General features: G+C 39.8%; 1 protein-coding gene across 1 annotated transcript in view; it reads right to left on the minus strand.

Annotated features, from left to right (window-relative positions):
• alx4a (ALX homeobox 4a) overlaps window positions 1-9064 on the minus strand; it is a 15707-nt gene extending 6643 nt beyond the window's left edge. The window contains exon 1 of the mRNA XM_005724304.1: window positions 8713-9064. Within this exon, the coding sequence (XP_005724361.1) occupies window positions 8713-9064 (352 nt within the window). The remainder of the gene's footprint in view (window positions 1-8712) is intronic.
• Window positions 9065-22895: the final 13831 nt, after the last annotated feature.

Consider the following 22895-nt stretch of genomic DNA (forward strand, 5'->3'; position numbering starts at 1 on the left):
TTTTTTTTTTACCTTCCTGAACCACCTCCAATCCAACACACACCCACACACAGACGCACACAGAATACTTTATCCTCATATTAGTCGTATGTGTAACTGAAGTCTGTCATGTGGCTGCAAAGTCACCTGGCAGCAAAACTGTCAAAATGCAATAGCTGCAGAGCGGCTTCTTGCCATGCAAGCAAGATAGAGATCTTTGTGCTTTCTTTCTGTCTCAGTTACAAACACGCTCCCTCTTTCTTCATGGCTCAGCTGATCATAAATTTCAACAGCCATGTCTCTGAGTTGGCAGGACTTTTGGGGCCCCGCTGATCTAATCAATTGTGAACACATCTCTTGGTTAATAACTATTCCCGTCATTGGGGGGGGGGGGGGGGGGGGGGGGGATTCGGATTGATCACCATGATTTAGAGTAGCCGTGCGGCACCGTCCTGCTTGTCGATTTTTTCTGAGGCAAAGTTATTTTCAGGAACGAGGACGTCTCCGCTCATCTGCTCATCCGACAATTTGCAAGCTTAGAAGTGGGAGGTGTGTGCGTTTGTGTGAGCTCCTGCTCAGCGCTCGGTCAGCAAAGAAGGCATCACACATGCACACACACACACCCAGTGACCCCATCTCAGAGCCATTTTGGGTAATGCACTACAAGGTGAGCTGAATGGACCCTGATTCCCTCCCCTCTCTCTTTCTCTACTCAATTCTGTCGTCTAACACATTTTTACGAGATATGTTTGCGAGCATCTGTTTATTACTTTTGCTGCAGTTGTTTTCTTGACTGTCGAGTACAATGCTGGACTGTCAGTAGCTAATAGAGACCAAATTCATAGTTTACAATCCTTATCTTGTTTGCAGGGATATGAATAATAAAAACGAGCATATTTTTCCAATTAATACCAGGCAAAGCATTTGGCTTGGTACTAAAAAAAAATACTGAGGCCTGTTCTGGACAGCAGAAGCTGTGTGGCTCTTATTTTATTTTATTCAGCCTTGCAAAGAAGAAGAAAACGGAAGAAAGTAAAAACCTGCCTTGCTGCACGGTTTGCAGCGTGCATCCGACCAGATGCGTTTTAGCTCTACGACGTTCAGAGAACAGAGAAGTCTGGCCTCCCCTGATGGGCTCAGGAGCTGTGTTTTGGTGCAGACCGCTTGCTGGGGGTCCAGTGCTTCCAACATTGCCTCACTGTCCATGACTAACATACCCTGTTGAGCTTGAAGGGAGAAAATGTGTTTTCTCCTAGCATAAATACTATGCAGTTATTTAATCATATTTCCCTGGCCTGCACCCGCAGTCCCTGCAAAGCAAGAGCTGTCAGGCTGTTTGAAATCATGAGGCCTCTCACTGATCAAAGGCAGTTGTTTATATCGCGTCACTGAAGTTTTTTTGGCAGGGCGGGATATTGTGACAATCTCCTGCTTGTTATCCATGCAATCTTCTTTAGCACTCCGGCACTGCCCAAGGTGAAGAGCAGTGGGCCCTCCTGCAGGGAATGCCATATGCAGAGAGAGCACAAGAAAGACTGGCTGCAAAGAGTGCTGTCAGGATCAAATCTCCTCTCAGAGAGGCAGGAAAGGAGCGACTGTGAAAAACATGTGCTCCATCAAAACCTCTATCACAGTGCTCATGACTTCAGCTGTTCTCTCACAGTTTTAGCTTACACCTGCACTTCTGCGCGCAGCGTCTCTAACTCACGTAGGCCAGAACAGTCCAGCAAATGCACGCACCAGAATTATTCTCTTTTAGATGAAAATGCCATGAAGATGTTTTTAGCCACGACCACAGAATATTCTATTTTCAATGCAGTGACTCTACCAGCCAGCATCTGTTCAAATTACTGTGCAGCTCTGTGCCGCGCGGACAGGGAATGGTCTGCAGACATAAAATAAAACTCAGAAAATTCTTCCGAACGAGATCAGGAGGGATTTAGAAAATCACAGTTACACACTTGAATAAAAGCTCTGCTGCGTCTCACACACTTGCAATTTTGCAAGGCCATCGGGGCACAACAGACGCTCTTATGGGCTAGACGGGGACGTGGCGTGGGCTGCTTAATTCGAAGCTGAAAACGAGGGGCAGCATCAAAGTGTAAATTTAACAGGGCTGTAAAGTGACAGGGCACTTTTCCTGGCCTCTTTATTGACTGGGGTCAGCGTGGTGTGTTAAGAGGAAACACAATACATCATACACCCCACGAAGGCTGAGAGAGATTAACAACGTGTCATTCAAAGTGAAAAGGAAATATCTCAAAAAGTAGAGAAAGAAGAAAAAACACTAGCAGAGTATATTTGGATTACATTCGTGAAAGAGAAATTAAATTGGGGTCATCAGAAGAGCCTAGCCGTGCACGCTGGGCAGTCAAACGAAAGCCTTAAAGATTGATGTAAAATACGATGCTGTTTTCAGATGCTCTTTGTTTTACTCATCATCCGGTTTAACTCCATAACAGATCACAAATGCAGACCTAAGCAGACTGCTGCTAAAATGAAAGATTTGCAATATAATGTGTAAAATAAAGTGTTTTGTCATTATTTTATTACACAGACCCGAGACTTATTGTTTGTAATGAATTATTGTTTCATATTTGTACTTTTAGTTAAAGCTAAAGTATTTTTAATTGTTGCACAACAGTGAGATGATGTGTCGTATAATCAAATAGACTCAAATGAAACCTTTAAACAGAATGAGTACTTATTTACATATTCAGCAGTTTGAAAGCACATCAGCACTAAATGTAAGTTTCATGCAGCGTGCCAAGTACATCACTGATATCCTTTCTTAGCTCCGGGTTTGGTCTCAACCAACACATTTACTGTCCTCATTATATTCCTGCACTTTGTTTAGTGTCGAAAGCATTAAAAATGTGGATCAGACAATTTACCGGCTGTATGTTATAAGAGATCCTCTCCGTGTTGTTGTGTTGTTGTTTTTTTTACATCATTAAAAAAAGAAGAAGAAGAAGAAGAAGTCCAAAAACATCTTCAACCTCTGCTGAAGATGAAGCGATCATGGCCTTGTCTCTTTTGGAAGGATATTGCTGCACTTCGGTTTCTTTGCTGTAATATCAGGTGCTTACATACATACAAGCATACAAAATGCACTTTTACACCACTGCTGTACACTGGGAAAACCTGATACTAAACAAAAGAAGCATGAACACATTTCTGTTTGTTCAGTGTTTGTAACCATGCAACAGGTAGCCATTAACCTCTCTGCAACAGAGCAATAAGCCATCTCAGCAGGCTGTGAAAAATTCAGACTGTGAAAAAAAATCCCATAAAGACAAAGGTTGATAAATCACCTCTCACGCAATCTCTGTCTTTCTCGCTCTCACCCCCCCTCTGCATCGCTCTCCCTGTCTCTCACCCACCAGCTCTCTTCCAAATGTTTCTCCCAGACTTTGGAACAAAACTGAATTTCCTCCATCTTATGTTTTTGTTGTGTGATCGAAACAGAACATTCCTTCCGAGTGCGAAGAGCTTGCCCGTCTACATTTTTCTGTTTTGTTTTTTTCGTGGGAATGCACAGACATAAAATGAAGGGGAAAAAAAACCCGTGTTGAAAACATGCGTGATGGCTTTTTTTTCCACTCAAGGTTTCAATAACTGCAAGTGAATTTGAGAACACAACGTGCAACCAGTTTCCACCAGCTAAACATCCAAAATGCTTCAGTCCTAACAAAGTGCTCTGCAGCAGCTCTGTTTGGAAATTAAAAACTCCCAAACTGCCTCGCCTCTTTGATTAGGAAATATTAATTACCCAGCAGCAGGAATACTACAAATACCACAACTGATCAGACCGACAAAAGACGCTGACACTGACAGAAAAACTGGGGAATCCTACTAAATCAATCACAAATCATAAGCTAAATTTTAACATTAAAAAAAGAACCACAGAGTTTCAATAATATGGTTTGTAGAATAAATAATAAATAAACTGAAGAAAAAAAATCTATTTTTGTGTGTATTTTAGTTGAACTTTATGTTTACATCATCATCAGAGTTTCAGAAAGTGCCCGGCCTTCAAAAAGCAGAAATCACAACAGAAGAACATCTTGAAAAGAAAAAAACCCAACAAGTTATTGATTTGGAAATTTGAACCGTTTGCCATAATTCACCTCGCTAAACAATAAGTGTACAAAAAATTTCAGAACCAATCTGGAGTCTTCTAGTTCTGCGTAAGCGGTCAGTTTACATGAAGCAGTGACAAAGAGACCAAAGGAAGTCCTGGTCCTCGTGAGCCTTTTTCTTTTGCCCTGCTGCTCTCACTCGGCCATGCAAACCGAGCCTAATGTAAATTACCCTGCCAAACTTTAAGCTAAATGGTAAAATGATCCTGAGTCCTTGTCACCTCCACTCATGTCACCGAGTTGCTGAAGTGTGCCTCAGTTGTCTGGGCTGCGTGGCTGGTTCCCATTATGCCCTGCTCGAACCAATCAGCACAGATTGCCATTACGAGTGGGTGAAATTGTTGCAGTGGGGCTAAAAATGGTTAAGGAATATAAAAAATGTAAAAAGGCTGAAGAGTACAGGGGCAAAACCTCACAAGGCAATGAAAGCATTATGTAAATGATGGTCCTACTGAAGATAATTTCCTTAACTGCCTGTGTAAGTTATGAAATATTAATACCTGCAGGGCAGCAGAGCAGTATTTAATTCTGGCTGTGCAAAGAAATCAGTTTAACAAACAGCAATTTTTTATAGCTTTCAACTGCAACAGCGGCATATCTTTAGTGAATAATGTTACTGCCTACACCTAAAGAAAAAAAAAGTATATGAGGCACAAATCTCCTCTAAGAAGGCCTGCAATCCTCCATGCAAAAGCACAGATGAGTGACAAATTACAGGAAAAAACTCAACTCCTGTACCCCTACAAGGAAGATATGTGGTGGGAGTTCTTAATGACCACCTTTACTCTCTAATGGAAGATAACCCTCACCCCACTCCAACTCATAAGGCACGAGGAGGTCACTGAGTGGTGATAAGGATGAAGCTCATCATATGGATGGCCTAAAGCCTATGATGGCAGATTCTGGATTGGCACTCTCCACCATCAGAACTCAAAATGAGGTAAACATCTTCTTTCATCCCTCCAGTGCAACATTTCACATATTTCAGATTACTAATAACTTTTTTCTTTTCCTTTAAATTGTCAACCATCTGCACTTTGTCATGCTGGGGTAGTTAACCATGCACCGTGTAAAGCTCGAGTCCAATTCTAAATGTTGCAAAGAGCTCTGTTTTGACACCAGAGCGTTTCGGATGGGGGGGGGCTCAAATGGATTTTCTCTGCTGTGCGCTTGCAGGGGAGCTCCCGCTCCTCTCCAAACACATGAGGGCAGGAACGCCGAGCTAAAGGTCAGCACCCTGAGACACTGAGAGAAGACATGGACACATCAAAAGAGGAAGAGGATCACAAAGACATGTAGGTGGTTGTTTTAAGACTACGAAGTGACCTACCGGGGCCCTAGACTTCTATTTTTTCACCATTTTTGAAAGTTTTTCATACAGTAGAGTTTGTGAATCGCATGCATATTTTTCTGGTTGTGGTGGTGACAAGATTTCTTTAAAAAAGGAAAACGTGCATTATCTGTGATGGAAAATAATTACCAATTCTCAAGGTCCCTTATTTTTAGTATTTCAAGTTTCTGCAGCTTGTTTAACCTGTTGGAAAACCATACACCACTGAAATTGCAAATATTATAATATTTTGCCTGTAAAATCATATACATTATGCTGTGAAATAAATGACCTACAAAAATCCAGTAGTCCAGAAACACTCATTAATCTCCATATGGAATATTTTCTCCAGTATATTAAATTTTGAGGGATTCTTTTAAAATAATACTTAATTAATTCTTTATTTTTTTTAAGGAATGTGAACCCATAACTTTGGCTCTTTTTATAGATATTTTAATACAATTAAATCTGACATGTAGCCTGACTGTTGCTTTAAATCAGCCTTCAAACAGTGTTTTTAACCACACACTGCTCTTTCAGCGCGCTCTCTCATATTCTTCTCCCAGTCTATCAGTCGGTCTCAGGCTGTCAGCCCTCAGCCTGAGCTGAAAGCTCTCTTCGGGCTCCAAGAGCTGCCTTGTTGATTTGCTGTAACAATATGATTGGCAGTGTGCTGAGTATAAACAACATAGCCGTGTTTGCAGTTCCTCTAATGTAAGTAAATGTTTATTAGACGGTTACGCAGCTCTGTGTCTCAATTATGGCTGGCCTGCGCTTCAGACAGCTCGGAGACCAGTCATCACATCACCTTTGACTGAAGGGATCAAGCCGCAAATTATAACAACACAGCAAATCTCTGACAATTTGAGTGAGTGTGTAAAATACAGGTTTGATAAAAGAAATGAGCCAGGAAGTAAAACAGTCCAGCATTTTCCAATAAAAACATCAGGGATCGTTTATAAATTCTTCCCTTGGCTCGCGAGTTCAGCATTTTTTACTGCTGTGTTCAATTTATGTCGAGTCAGTGAGCGCTGCAGAAATCAGTGAAAAACCTGCAGCCACTGATAAGGGAGCCACCACCCACAGCACCACCCAGACTCACACAGTTTTCCTCCAGTATTTTAGGAATTATGGGTTTAAACTGGGAATTAGATTTTATTTCTACAACTGTAACGCCGATTTAAAAAACAACACAGGAGATCTGCAAATATCAAGCAGGATGTCACGTGTTTCCAAACTGGAGATTTAAAGGAGGATTGGCTCTCTGAGGGTCAAGCCTGAGCTGAGAAATAAAAGCAAACAGAGAAGGTTGACATCTGAGTCGTATTAATGCCCGAGCACTGATGGCGTGGATATGGGTTTTGTTTTCTTGCTTTCTTCACTGTGCATTTGGACAGTATTGAGTCGCAGAAAGAAGCAGAATCCACGAGAACCTGAAAACCTGACAGAGGTTTTTCAAATTCCAGTTTTTAAAACTGGAAGTGAAATGATAAAGCACCAAAGAAAACTGAAACTGAAAAGCTGGTATAAAATTTTATGTCATTAGAAAAAATGCAGCAAATATGATATCAAGATTCCTCTTTAAGCCTTTAATTTAAAAACAAAACAAAACAAAACACAATAATCGGGTTTTTTTGTATTTATATAAATAAGTTTACCATAAAAATGATTTTGGTTCTTTAGTAGTTCATAGCTCTTACTGAAGAAAAAAAGTGTAGTTTAAGTATCGGTCTAATGACTGCGGCTCACAACATTACATAAAACATTTTATTTCGATTTTTATTCTAGATCCATCAGATCTACGCCAAAGTTAACGAATAATAAAAAGCTTAAGAGCCATTTTAAAGGAGCAGAATGCCTTTTTGAAAAGACTGTTCTATGTTGTTGACATTGTGAAGCTATAAAGAAGCCGACATCCGGAAACTGTCAAAACATCCCTAAACCCCATCGAATTAAAAAAAGAAAAGATAAACAGACTGTGTTTGTGGACGATCGTGGTGGGATGACTTCATGCGTAAAGGCGACACAACAGAGGCCTCCCATCAAACAATTATTGTTGTTTGAATTTATTTTATTGTTTGCTTTATCAATTTTCTGCAACGTTAGCTCGCTTTTTTGGTTATTTTTTTTTTATTCTATTATTTGTTACAGTATTTCATTTATTACGTTTAAGCACAGATGTCCACTGAGCTATAGATATAGAAAGCGCGACAACGAAACTCACACCAGATAATATATATTTCATTCAGAGATATAAAGATATATTTAATTTCACACACACACACACACACACACACACACACATATATATATATATGATGAGCCGTTTTCTTATTGTTAACCAAGAAATGACGTACCTGTTTTTGAACAACAGATAATACCAAAGGAAGTTCACTATATCGTCTTACGTTTAGTTCGCTGTAGGTTAAAGGCGTTTTATGCGCTGAGAAAATGCTGTTTAAAAGTGGCCGCCCGCCTAACTAGGGTCAAAGTTTTATTCACACTCTCATCATTTACCAATTACAGCAGCGCCCCTTCGCAATTAAACTAATTGGATCCAATCAGGCGGTGCAATGAAATGAAAATATCATCAGTTTGGGGCTCACTATTTGTGCCATCTGAAAACCTGTTAATTCAATTGTCCGACTCAACTCCAATATTAAGGATTGTAGTGCAGATTATCGCATTAAATTCGCCCTAATTTAATTTTGATGGCCAAAGAGACAATTTGATAGTCGGGAAGATTATTGCTCTCCTTAACCGCGTTACGCACAGAACCGCTGCCTCTTTGAGAGCCTGCATATGCTGCAGTTGACACTTTTAATGCTTCAGAGTTTCACCTCTCTGCGGATGACAGAAAGTTAGAAAAAAAAAACAGTTTTGGATAATGGTTTGATTAATCAGAACACTCCTCCATTCACGCCGATCTGCGCTCTGCTTGCTCACTTGTGCATCCGTGCCATTGGTGATCAAATCTCCTAAACCCTTAATAGCTACCCGCGGAGTTTGTGGGAAGAAGCGGAGCAGTGAGTGACAGGTTCAAAGCAAGTGTGCCTAATCGAGAAATCAGACGTAAAACTAACGCCGCGCTGACTCCCTCCGGAGAAAACACCCTGATGCTGAGCGATCACGGTAGCTTTTATTTGCACAGCGTGCCCTTTGATACACAGGCCCTTTCAGTTTCTTCCCTTTAAACTGAAAACACAAGATTAAAACTCTGATCTGTTTTTTTTTTCTCATCTTAATTATTTCCCCACTCACCGTAGCAAGAGATGAGCGCTCCGTTGTGTCCCCTCTCCTGGTGCAGTTTGTCCTCCTCGGGGGGTGTTTTGCAAGAAGACCTCTGCATGAAGAGGTGGTATTTGCTGAAAGTGCCTTGCCCAGCTGCGGCGGCATCCAATGACTGGCACTCCTGTTGGAAGGGGCTCCTGGACTTTTCTCCGTAACCCTGACCTTTGTTGGGCAGGAAGGCAGCGGGGCTGTATTTGGTATCAGTAGCTGGGAATGTCCTAAAGTGGTCCGTCTGGTGATCCCTACCTTGCGCAGCAGAAGAGCTATAATATGAATCCATGGATGTCATATCGCTGTATGAAACGCAGGTCTCAGTGTTCATGCCTAAAAAAAAAAGAGTGAAAGGGAGAACAAGACCAAACTTTTCTCTCTCTCTCTCTCTGTCTCTCTGTCTCTCTCTCCCCCCTCTCTCTTCCTATCTCTCCCTCTATTGGAAAGGGAAGCGCAGAAACCCCTTCCTCTCCTTCTACCTCATTCAGATGAAAATAGACACACACATATACATCCGCACGCACGCACGCATACATACATGCACGCGGTGACTGCAGCGCACACCAGACCGCAGCTGGGTTTGGTTATAAAACGATTCAGATCTTTTCCAGGAAGCACTGTCGTTGACCAAACACTCCACAACTCCCCTCAGGTTTGAGGAGAGTTACACAAACCCGTCTTCCCTTAGAGGATGGGACACAGATCTCCTGCCTTCGAGACCTCTCCCAAGTGATTATGTTGATGACATGAACGAGTTAGTGCGCTCATTTGGGTTTTTCTTTTTCTTAAAAAAAAAGAAAAAGGAAAAGGAGTTTGCAAGAAGAGAGGCGTGGGGCTTAACACGTGACAATAAAGCAATTTGGATATGAATATATAGCCTGCGAGTGATGGCACCGGGGCGGAGAGGGGACAATTTTATCCTTCATTCGCAATGGTTCATCAAGGGCAAATCATCCATATTCAGCCGACAGGTCCAAGTATGTGGCTTCAGAATAACACGAGTATTGCTTTAAAAGATCTTTTTTTTTTCATCTCTGAAATATCAACTGAAACGGGTTTCGGAGTCACTTGCATCCTATTAACTTCAGCGAAAAAAACCCCAGTTTGATTTGTGGCGATAACTATTACTAGCTATATACTAGCTTTATTAGACTTTTACATTTCAGTTAAATACGATTATTATTATTACAGTCTTACTAAATAATACACCAGCACCCAGGTAGATTATGTGCACAAACCACCGAAAGATTTGAGTTATTACTGATACTAATTAATATATTTGTTTTGTCATGCTGACCGACAGCTTTAATAGCATGCCAGAAATACTTTTCCTCTGAATAAAAGAGTTCAAAATTCATTTTTCGAATTAGTTTCCTTATTGGTTTTTTTTATGACATAGGAGATATAATTTTACGCCCAGAGAAAAGTTTGGGAGTAAAATAATATTTTTATGTAATTTGTCTTTTTATGGTTTCATACTGTGTATAAAATAAAAGCTTGAACATCTTACACAACGACCGTTCTTAAGGATTACTTAGAAGTGAGTATATTTCCGGTCTGCTTTAGCTAACCTTTCTATTAACCTGACCAGTATAAAAACATCCTGTTGGCTTATTGAGGTTTCCTACTTTAATCAACAACTCAGTATTTGGAAGACCCTTATCATCATTTATAATTATTATTCGCAAATAATTAAGTACATAATGGCTTTTTACCTATAATCATGTGCAGTACAATTCAAGCACTGCTGTATTTATGAATGAAATTTTTGTAGGCTATGAATTTGTCTCAGAGAAAAATATATTTTTGATGATAATAAAAAAGTGATCATTTTACTCCAATTATATCACAGCTTCAAAATGAGTCTGTTATATTTGATTCAGGATATTTTCAATACTGATATTTTCCATTATCCATAGACACCCATGCCAAATGGATATATATATATATGTGTGTGTGTGTGTGTGTGTGTGTTAGTTGCTCTTCCAGTGGAGTGCACATTTGTTTTGCATATACTCACAGAGCTTATGGGCAAGCAGCAGAAAGGAAGACGGATGAACTGCTCGCTTCACATTATATGCGGACACACACTGCATTCAAGGCACAAGTAAGCTCATACTGTCACACACACATGGTGGACACATGCAAACACGCGTTTTATGTCCGAGGGAAGAAAAGAAAGCAAGCGAGTGAAAGACGAGTAGAAATCTGCTTCTTTGACTTGGTTGGATTTCAAATTAAATCCATGAGAATGAAAGGTGTCCATAGTTGCATGTCTGATGCAATGTTCATGCTCTGAAAACCTGGCTCACACTCTGCTGTAAACCGACTGTCCTCAGGGAAGAGATAAAGTGACTTTACAACAGTTTATGTTGCATCTTTTGCTGTCAAACAAATATCTAATTGCTTTGAACTCACTCCTCTTTTGCCAGAAGGATGATTTATGGCAGTGAACCAGAGTTCATGATCACTTAAACTAATCGTCAACCTGCTAGAACAGTATACTTCTGTCTGGGCTTTTTCTTAGCAGAGAACCTGACGATAACTGATGAGCTTGTGGCTTCTTGTGCACTGCATGTGAATCAAGAAAGTATCGATTAATTAATGAATCCTTTCAGAGATAAAAACTTGTTTCCTAAGTGTCAGAATATTACCTAATGTGATGGCTGTAAATGAAGATGAAATGTAGCATAATTTATTATTCCTTTTGAATTTTCTTGGTGTGTTTAGAGGGTGCTTCATGCTTTGGCCACAAACATAATCTGGTCTCCTTTTATTCAGCGGACAAAAAACAGAAAAAGTATCCACAGTTTTACTAACTGATCTTACAAGAACCTTGGACACTCTTTGTTTTTTGCAGCCCAGGAAGGTCAGAGCGAGAGTGTGTGGGATTGTGGTCCTCACTACTAAAAAATTATTTACGTGTCAGTTTTCTGGCACCGTGAGTGGAAGCGTCCCCCTAACAGTAGGCCCACCTGCAGTGAATAATGGAGCATTAAAGCACACAACACACACACACACACACACATACACAATGAATGCATTCATGGATCATATTTTACTTCCAAAAACTTGCGTCTGTCTTTATAAAGTCCAGTATTTAGTCAAATTCCTTTAGAGAGAAGTGACGACTGATGACAGAAGTTTAACTAAGTAACTATAATGAGGTTCACATGGTTAGAGCCCCTTGATGAAAATTCATTTGACCAAATCCAATATAGTTTTAATTGCATGTTATTACAAGTACATTAACCAGCACCAGAAAGACGTGCAGTTTTGTATGAAGACTGACTTTTTCTATTCCATGATTTATAGCATTTTTTCCACTTACTTTAGCTTTAATTTCACACTTAACTTGGGGGGAAAATGGGGATTTATGACTGTAAAATTCATGTCTTGTGTTAATTTTGTGCACTTAGTGGATGCATTGCTCAAAACATATCTCAAATCAAGTAGCAGATGGAACTGAAAGGTTAAAGTTTAATTAGGACTGATACAAAGCCCAATATTCCACTCAGGAAGTGAAAATGTCAGCAGACAGTCGGCAGCTTCTTCATAAACATTTATTATAGCCGGATACTTTGAAACCACGAGTCTACTGACTCACAGCCGTGACTAATTTTTAAGGAAGCCCTGTGTAATTATGTTATATTTAATGAATTTTCTGCTTTCCCAGTGAAACATGAAGACATTGTCCTAATGGCACAATGAAAAAGGCTGTTGTCATAGTCAGTGACCTTGAAATGGCACTTTCAGCGAGTGCAGTTTTTTCAGACGCCTCATTCCACTAACCGGACTTACCAGATATCTGTGGATGTTGGGGTTAAAAATAAACTCCAGGACAAGGAAGAGACATGAGCCCACATCCTCACTGCACTAACAGCATTAAACTTTAGCCTCTCCAGTTTGACTTTAGCCTGTGGCAAAGCAACTTGATTGAGGCCTTTGATGGGCATTAATACACCGTGGAGAGACGGCTTTGTCCGGGAATGGAAATGAACATAAAATGGAAAGCGGAACAGGAAGGAGAGAGGCCCACAAGAAGATCTTATTTAATTCACATAAAAGACAAATTCCGTGTTCCCAACAATCTGAGGATCATAACTCTCTGTGTGTGTGTGTGTGTGTTTGTGCGTGTGTGTGCACAGCAGAAATATGCTGAGGATTTCTGAAGTCATAGCAGCTCGGCCCACGCCATTTTGAGCATGTTGCCTGTGACAATTTAAAAACGTGCTCGAAATAACATTTTCGGTGGCGGTGGACAAATCAGAAGCCCATACCTGGCACGATGACGAGAGCCAGAGGCTAAATAACTGCAATTAGTCTTTGTGTAAAAATTACTTAAGCTCTACGCAACTGTTCATCTGTAATCAATCTGCCTGAGTAAGAGATTATTTGTGTCACATACATCACAATACTTCTGTAGTATATTTCTGTATATATTTTAATTATATACACTGACACTTCTTTCATTTTGTTATGCTTTGATCTGTATTCTTTGTTCTTGTTTGTTTGTTCCTCTATGCTTTAAATTAATTGTATTTTATCAAAACCATATGAAAAGTGCTTTGGAGGACGAAGTTCTGGAAGAGCCAGTAGAGCCAGTGGCATGGATTGCAGGAATTAAAAAGGACCTATTCTATTTAATGGCAGGCTTCAGAGAACAAACAGAACAGCGACATCTATACGCTTCAAGTACTTTTCTTGTGGTAACGCCAAACTAAAGCATGACACCTGATACTTCCTTTGGTCACTTCATCAGTGGTGTATATAGATAGTTTAGTGGGATTAAATAGCTCTTTATTTTTACCTTCATGTAAATACGAAGGCCTTGTTCAATACAACCTCACAAGTGTAGATTGTATTTTTAGAGGTCTGCAGAATAAGTCAGAACCACTGTGAGCATATTAGCAGACCTTTCCAGCATACAGTGCTCAAATAATATCAAAAATATATTTAGAATTAGGTTATTGAACATTCAAGTTTTGGTTGCATGTAAAAATAAATAGATATTAGTTTTCACTCTTATGCAGATCACACGCAGCAGTGCATTTCTTTAAATCCCAATAAATACGCTGAGTGTATCTCACATATGAAATGCTGCAGCTGACCCACTGAATGTGCTCAGGCAAGGCTCTGCTGGCCACCCCATAATCTGATCTGAGGACCAAGGGTGACCAGGCTTTTTCTGTCAGGGCCCTGCTCTCTGGAACAACCGCCCCAAGGAGATCAGATTGGCGAGCTCCTTATGTTCTATGCTCTAAGACACATTTTTTTCCCTTTGAGTTATTTTATGTTGGCTTCAATGATTTTTTTAATTATTTCTTCTCAGTGATGCAACATCTTACAAAGTGTGTTTAAAACACTTTATATTTGAGCTTAATTTACCTGTTTTTACATTGTTAATTTACTTTCTCGCTCACTTTCATCTCCCCTTTATCAACCACAGCTTTTGTCAGATGTTTTATTGCTGGTTGATTTTCTATCTTGTGAATCACTTTTTAACTCTGTTTTAAGATGTGCTGCATAAATTAAGTTTTTTATTATTTATCATTTTATATCACATCCCTAATTCTGAGACTTAGTCTTGAAAATGACATCCTTTCTATAAGTAATGGTAAAGGTGGTCATGACTCTGTTTGATTTTAAAATCACACACTTTAAAATCAAACAGATTTTTCTTTGCCAGCATATCATCTTTCTGTGCAAGTCACAGAACATTTTGTCAGTTTTGTTCGTGTGACGGTCTGGTTGATTATGTGAACCGGCATCTCTTCCTTCTCTGTATCCTCTGTGCAGTCGAAGGTGGCGAGAACAAACCGGCAGGTTCGCGCATCTCTGGACAGTTTCAGTGTCCTTCTGGGTCTGCTGATCTGCTTGCTTGAAACGTGCTGCTTCAAATTGATTTCACATGAGCGAGGCACTGATCTGCGTCAGCAGATGTTCCAATGAAATTAAATGAAGAAAGAATGAAAAGAAAAAGCAGTGGCATTAAACTTGAATTGAATTTTAAAAAGCCCAGAAGGCGGTAAAGATAGAAAGAGCATCTATCTTACTAAGAGGTTAGGTTAGTGTATAATCTTAGGGTATACTGCACTGACCTCCAGTGCACACAGTGCCGGTGAAACATCTGCTGGACTTCTTGTGGTGGAGGGTTAAACATCTGGCACCTTATGTCAGGTTTAAAGATAACAGGTAAAGTCACTGTGGGCTGTGTCTGTTGTTTTTCTCATAAGTATAAAATTTTATTTCCAAATGTGCTTTCATGGTTCACTAAATATTCATGTAATGTGAATGTGAGCATAAATCACTGATTTATGTTATGTACCTCTTATAGGCAGTGTCTTCTCCTCAGTCTTCAATGTTTTAGCATGTTTGTACACCGTGTACAAGAACTAGAGTATGGATTCAATCCAGAGAGATCATTTTCCATCTGCCTTCTTTAAAAACACCTTGACTTTTGGGCGCTGCAGCTCTTGTAGGAAACCTAAAGATTGTGTCTGGTCCATCCGAACCCACAACATGCTCAAAATCCACAGATGAAAGCGTGTTAGGATCTGGAAATATGTGTCCCATATGTGACTACCTCCAGAATCTGGTGTTGATCTTGGGATTCCTCCTTTACTGATATGATCGGTTGAGAGAATAATCCTGCTTCATTATATTCAGGGCACACCCAGCTAGCACGCAAAGCTTGCAACAGAGACGTGTGCGCTTGTGTATTTCTGGAGAGAGCGGTTTAATTAAAATGAGGACATTCTTGCAATGAAATAGCCTCTGTGAGGGATTATTGATCCACCTGTGTAATTCTGAGACACTGGCACAAATGGTTTACAGTCCACTGCACTGTCCAAAGCTGTTGCTGTTTTCATTTGTGCCTGTATGTGAGTAGTTGGTAGTAGGAACATTATATTACTGACCTTCATACATTTATGAAAACAAACAAACAAAGAAAATAACACTATCTGCAGAGAAGTGATGGATCAGGTTCAGACTTGACCTTTTTATGCTGTTTCATATTCACATGGACTGAGATGGGACTGAGATGAGGAAATGAGCATGATATAATGTGCATCTTATTTAAATTTGCTTATTTTCTTTAAAGAAGGGATAACTTGAGGTTTGAATAAAAATGTATAAAGAACTAAAATCAAAATATTACATTGACACTGTATTGAGGAGATTCTTACAGTTTTCCCTTAGTCTTCTTCAAGTACACTGATATTTGGATAGGAGGAGAAGAGTTTAACCCAATAAACTGAGCAGCCTTTACAGTAACAATAACAGGTACAGTATACAGGTATAATGCTGAGGTACACAGACTGTACATCCCTTGTTTTGTGGCCTTGTGTTTCAAAGCCTTGGGATCGTCATTAAACCTTTGCCATCTTATTTTTCTGAAGCTGAAAGTGGCTTTTAAAATACCAGCTAGCACTAGGGTTGCCAACTTTTTAACTATCAAATAAGGGACACCGGCGTGCCAGAAGCGCAGTGCACAGCAAGCTTTTGCATTTTTAGTATAATAAAAATGCAAAAACTGGTATTCAGTTTAATCAATACCTCATCTAAAACAATAGTGAACCAATTTTGCTCATTATACGGGATGTTCCAGCTAAAACGGGACAGTGGGCAACCCTGGCTAGCGCTGATATTTATATAGCTAATGCTAGTTAGCATGGTTAGCAATGAGCACCCAGATCCACATGAGTCAGTATGAGCGCTTCAAAGAAACATACCTGCTGTTTTGTGCTAACAGATAAACAGGTCGCTGATGAAGGGTCTTTTTGGCTTCAAATGCAGGAGAACCCAGGCATGCACACTACCTGGACAGTCAAAACCACGTTTCTTGGTTCTTTCAGGGAAATCACGGCTATACTGTGTTCTAGCCTAAAGGTTAGTATGATTAGCTGCAGAACAAGCCATACTTCCCACCCCCAGGAAATTACGTTAAAAATGTCAAAACATCACAGATATAGTCAAGTGATCCCATCTCACAACTCGAATAAAATGTAAACAGGGGAGCTGTCATATTGGATGAAATTAGACTAAAGTAATTTTCATCACTATGCTGTGAATGTGTTTAATTTTATTTGCTGTACAGTTTTGCATTTTACAATAATCTATGGTGATGGCTTCGCTTCTTGAACATAGACTGCATCAAAAAGATGGACTAGATGGAAACAACTCAGGCTTCTTCCAGAGGTTTGTGAACCCCTGACTTGTAGTTGAGTATTTTGGTCAATGTGTTTTAAAACCAGACCAAGACCAAAGATGGATCTGAGTAAGAAACAGAGGAGACACTGCATCATCATTTGGTTACAACATACAATAAGGTAGGCCCAACCTAAAGCATACTTATACTTGTTCAAGTATTATTAAGACTAGACTTTACAAAATGAACATCATGTTCATCCAGCTGTGTGGGTGTTTGCCCCTGTCTGAGCTTGGTCCTTCTCAAGGTTTCTTCCTGTTAAAATGGAGCTTTTCCTTCCCACTGTTGCCTGGTACTTGCTCATAAGGGATCATGTTATAGGTGGTTTTTTTCCTAATACGGCAGATGGCAATGCTGGTCTTTAGTACCATCCTGCTGATCGCCGCAGATGGACAACTGGTGGCGAGGTGTAGGTGTGTAACCAGGAGAAACAGCCAGAACAGAAAAACTCACATGGATCATGACATGTATGGTCTTTACCTCACATTATAAAGGGCTTTGAGGTGACTGTTGTTGTGATTTGGCACTACATATATATAAAACTGAACTGAGTGTTGTATTCAGTGAGTGAGAAACTAGTGACTGAGACCATAAACTCACCAACAAAGTGTTTACTGAGGTAAATGGACTACTTCTTATATAGCTCACCTTTGCTCAATTTGAGCATTCAAAGTGCTTTTGACCTGCTCGCCTTTCTGAGCTGAGCTACAGCCACCCCAGATTGCTATAGAGCTAGTGAGCTGAATTTACTCTGATTGATTTTGTATTTGTTCTTAAACCGGAAGCATTGCCCCCTGCTGGACAATAGAAGGAATGTAGCTTTTCTGTGCTTTGGCTTTGGCTTTACACTTCAGACCTGAGATAGAGTTGCCTGTGAAAGTGTTTCTGAATCATTGTACAGTTATTAGGAATCCGTGAGACAGAAAAAAAGCTGTGGCCCTAATTAAATTCATGGCTATTTAGGAGTCACCCACAGGTATTTAAATGGCTGAGGCTTGACATATTTGGTAACCTCTCTTGCCAAGTGGGTGCCCCTACCTATAATTTAATTCCCCTGAGCTGCTGTAATGGCTTGGCTTTATAATCTGTGGAAACCACGGCCACAAATATGTCCATATAGAGGTCCTCAGAGGATAAAGATGCTTGGAGATGATGACTGCTGAGCTGACTCAGTATTATTGTGGCGAGGATGACCTATGATGAAGTTAAATTTACATGAATGATTTTTATGTCACTTGAGGAATAACGTGAAGACATTATGATACTGAGTGTTATCATTATTAGCTCTGGTAAAGTTTGTCATTGACTGATGATATATACAATGCTGTTACCACTTCCTACTTCCTCGACTGAAATGAGCAACAATGCTCACAGAAAAACTGAAGTGATGCTTCTTTTTTGTTTTAGCTATACAGCAAGTTGGAAACAGGCAGTGGATACATGTGATAATAATGTGTAACAGTATGAAGAGACTTCAGGAACTGGCACCTCACCCAATCCAACCACTTCTGAGAGATAATGCTGTGCAAATAGGTTGCAGGCTGCAATTTAGAGGGAACACTATTCTGAATAAATTACACAAATGTCCAGTAATTTGTTGTCTCCCTCCCCGTCCTCCTATCTTGGTAAATGTCTACATGCTGTGTGGGTCAGCACTGTCAGTATATTAGTTCCACTGGGTCCTTTTTCAGTGTGCAACTGCAACAATACATTGTCTTTTTGTATTTTTCCAAATTTATACTCAATATAAAAATAAAAATTTATAGACAAACAAGAAAAGTTGGATGTTCCCTGAGCTGTCAGCTGTGTTAAACCCAGATTTATTTGCAGTATATTATCTTGAAAGTCTTAAAAACCATAAAGTTACAGTTTCTGCCAAAAAAGCGTTAAATGTCAGTTCGTTCTTTAAGTTATTTGGAAAAGATTGAGCTTTCACTGACAGCCAGTGAAACCAAATGTCTTTAATTTGGACTTAGCACACAGACAGATGGGTCATTAACTGGAGCTCTTCTGCCCCAAACTAACCTCAGTCTTATTACTAAGATTTCAGGACTCCACCATAAAACTGAAAAATGAAAGCTGATATAAAACCATAATGTATCTGGCGCGGTCCTTTGAGGTTTTCCAACTGATTTGCTTCAATAGCACGAAGCTTATTTGATCAGCAACCCTTATTGGTTTATGAAAGCCTGGTCATATGAAACAAGCACTACAGATTTTCATGTTTGTGCGACATTTTATTGTTGTGCCACAAACACTGATCTCTAATTTAAATTTGTAGTTATTTATATATTTATCAGCACAGGGGAATTTAAAAGTCCTGGCAACAGCTGGAGGGCTACAAACCTACCTATCACCAAAATAGACAGTTTCACAGGTTTCATGTAACATATGGCATTCTTATAAGTAATGCAGTCATATATTAGTAGGGGTGATCTCCCCTTTGAATAGCAACAAACAAAAGCTGTTCAAATAGACTATTTAGAGTACAGTCCATCTGACACAATTTATTATTACGAGCACAGCTAAACTTCATGGAGTATTTTCTTATGCTGCTGATTGGTTTTAGCAAATACAGTTTTGAGATTTATTTTAAATATATCCTCAGCCACGCCATCGATGCGTTACATCCATCATCAACTGCTTATACAGCTCATTTCTATCGGGCACTGCAGCACATCCCAGCTGACATATGCAAGGTCCAATGACAACACTAACACAGAGAGTCGACAGGCGTTCACGCTCACATTCACACCTACAGCCAGTTTAGAGTCACCAATTAACCTGTAACATTAAAAACAAGTATTGTGTAGACAGCAGTGTCTGTCATCACCGCACTGAAATAAGATTCTTTGAGTCCTGTGGGATGCAGAGTGGGGCCTTGATGGGTTTGGCAGGGTCATAATTTTGTGGAATCCAGCCATGGATCTGTTTGCCCATCCATCCATTAACATCACTTTATATGAGGCACAAGATCCTATGTAAGACTGCTGGTCCATAAAAGCAAAGCAAATGTATTTTGCTAAACAATCTAGTCGTCCAATGTTTATCTGCACACCAACTGATTGTGGGTCCAGTGGGAGCAGCTATAGGAAGGACTCGTTTAAAGGGGAAAAGGTGTTAAACGTAACACTAATGACAAATTGCTTAATGTAAAAAAGTAGTATGACTGTCAGTGGAAATTTGAGGAAAATTAGGCACGAGTTAAAAGCTTTACACCCTCGTTTTAGTGAATGCAGGGGAGATTTTTTTGTTGTTGTTTTGCTCTCTGCTCAGATGCCCTTTAGTTTATTTGTATTTTTTTTAAAGTTAATAAAATTGTGCTGACCTTCACTCTATTAAACCAACATTAACCATATGCTCCTGTTGCCCTGTCTGCATGGGTTCTCTCCATGTACTCCAGCTTCCTCCCACAGTCCAAAGACACGCAGATAGTGGGGTTAGGTTAACTATTGATTCTAAATTATTCATTGTTGTAAATGAGAGCGTGAATAGTTGTCTGTCTCTCTGTGTTAGCCCTGTGATACACTGGCAACCTGTCCAGGCTGTACCCTGCCTCTCACTCTATGGTAGCTGGGATAGGCACCAGCACCCCTGCGACCCTGAATTGGACAAGCAGAAGAGAATGGATGGATGGATGGATGGATTGAAGATTCATTGTCTTTTGCTATAAAAGTGCAACATGAGCATATGGTTAATGTGGGGTTAATGTGGGACTGTGTTATTTATTTCACACAGGGCTTACTGACACAAATGCTTCTGAATCTGGATAGATTTATTTGGAGAAAAATGAAATTATTATTTTTAATTTTGTTGTAAAGATTTTTCAAAAGAGGAACATCAGATTTGGATGCATTTAAACTCAGCAGTGTCATGTACACCACTGACTTTACGTGCATGCTCAGCTTTTTCATTTAGGCACACAGTCTGATCTGCAAACAGAAAAGAGAAAGAGAAACAGGTCCCTTAAAATAGGAGTCTAGCAAAGGAAAACAGCAAGGACTCTCCCTCCATCAGTGTAAAGCCACATTCTCTGAAACAATGTCAGGGATAAAAGTTTTCTGTGATCTCTGAGCTCAACCTTTTGCCCTGACAGTGTTTTTGTTAGAGCAGGCAGGATCCTGTCCATCCTTAGTGTTTAATCTCAGAGAGTCCGTGAGAGCTGGACAGGGTGTGTGTTGTGGGAGGGCTGGAGCAGAAACTCTATTTATTTTGGTGGGCAGATAGAAGTCTCGCAGCAAGGTGCTTGCTGTCATCACCGTGACCTGCGAACTCAGGCCGCCGGACATCATCATGACTCCAGAGACTAGTGCCACAGCAGCATGTGGGCGGCTCAGTGAACAGGTCAAAGGCCAGGGCTGCTGCTCAGATGTTCAGAAATAGTCTCACTGGATATTCTTTGATTTCATCAACATATTGCATCATTATTTATTTATTCTTTTAACAAAAAACAAAACCTCAGAAGCAGTATGATGAAAAACTGATTCAGTAGCTTGTAGAACCATCCTTAGCAGTAAGTGTTTACTGTTTGATTTTATCAGTCTATCATTTTTGGAGGAATTTTCACCTGCTCTTTTTTACGCTTTTACTCCAGTTCATTGAGGTTTGCAGGCATTGATTTATGTGCCGCTTTCTTAAGGTCCTGCCATAGAATTTGATTCAGGCTGAGGTCTGGACTTTGACTGGGCCATTGCAACACCTCAGTTCTTTTCTTTTGAGCCATTCTGTTGTAAATATGCTGCTGTTCGTGGGATTATTGTGCTGATGCATGACTGAACGTGGGCCAAACTTTAGCTGTCACACCTCACATTTGATTCTAAAATACTTTGGTACACAGAGGACTTTATGGTCGACTCAATGACTCCAAGGTCCTGTGGCAGTAGAAAATCCTAAATCATGCTGTGCTATGCTGCATTGTTCCTTTCATAAAGATAAGGATTTCTCAGGTACTTCATTCTTTTGGATGCAGTAAGGGTGTACTTTGTTTTTCACGCACTGCTTTTGCATTTAACAGTTTTGTTAATTAAATTAATAATGTACTTTCTTTTTGGCATGAGTGCACTTGTTAAGAGTGTAGCCTTTCCTAGAGTAAACTGTGTGAAACTTGGGGAAAATTCAGTGTCAAGTCAGTCAGGTCAACACATGGTTAAGATTTGTACATGAACATAAGAATGTCTTGGTGTCCAAATTTACAGCTCTTTGCAAAACACCTGCAGTTTAAAGAGGTTCCTGTATAAACATTTGTACTGTGCTGCAGAGTTTATCAAGGTCTTTTAGCACAGTGTCTCTGATTCTTTTTGTCATTTCTTTTCACCTTGGACCCAGAGACAAAAGACCACATTAAATACCTCAGGTAGTTCCTACATTAACTTTAAAAAGTCCTTGTTTGCAGTTAGCAGACAGCAGGGGTACCAAAAGTTTTCCTGTTTACTCACAGGCCAAATTTATTTTGTTATTCTTCCATTAGAAGTTAGAGTTATCCTAATTTGGATACTTCTGTTATTACACATTCATTCAGTGTACAGTATATACCAAGTACTTAGGTAGTATGTGAATGCTGTTTTAAATTGAACATGGAAAGTTGTGCACTGACTGACAATAGCAATTACAGTATTTTTTACTGATATTATAAGGCCAGACTGGTGACCAAGTATGGAAGTGAGGAGCATTCTGGACTCCACATTTGGACTTTTATAAGTGCACCATCTGGATATTTACAGTGTGCTTGTTGCAGCCATACTTGTCAGTGTAAACATACTTATCTAATTATAGAAAAACATGATTTAATATACATCACAAGAACTTTAAAAAACATTCTGCTTCTATCCAAGTGCTTGGATAGAAGACTGTATCTAAAAGATGGCTGTAACAACTGTGACATCATCCATTGGTTAAAGCCTTGGGTGTTTTGGCGATTACCATCTTTTTTTAAAAAACATGTGGATCTGTT

This window comes from Pundamilia nyererei, unplaced genomic scaffold, assembly GCF_000239375.1.
Source record: "Pundamilia nyererei isolate P.nyererei 1_Seehausen unplaced genomic scaffold, PunNye1.0 scaffold00011, whole genome shotgun sequence".
Classification (NCBI taxonomy): Eukaryota; Metazoa; Chordata; class Actinopteri; order Cichliformes; family Cichlidae; genus Pundamilia; species Pundamilia nyererei.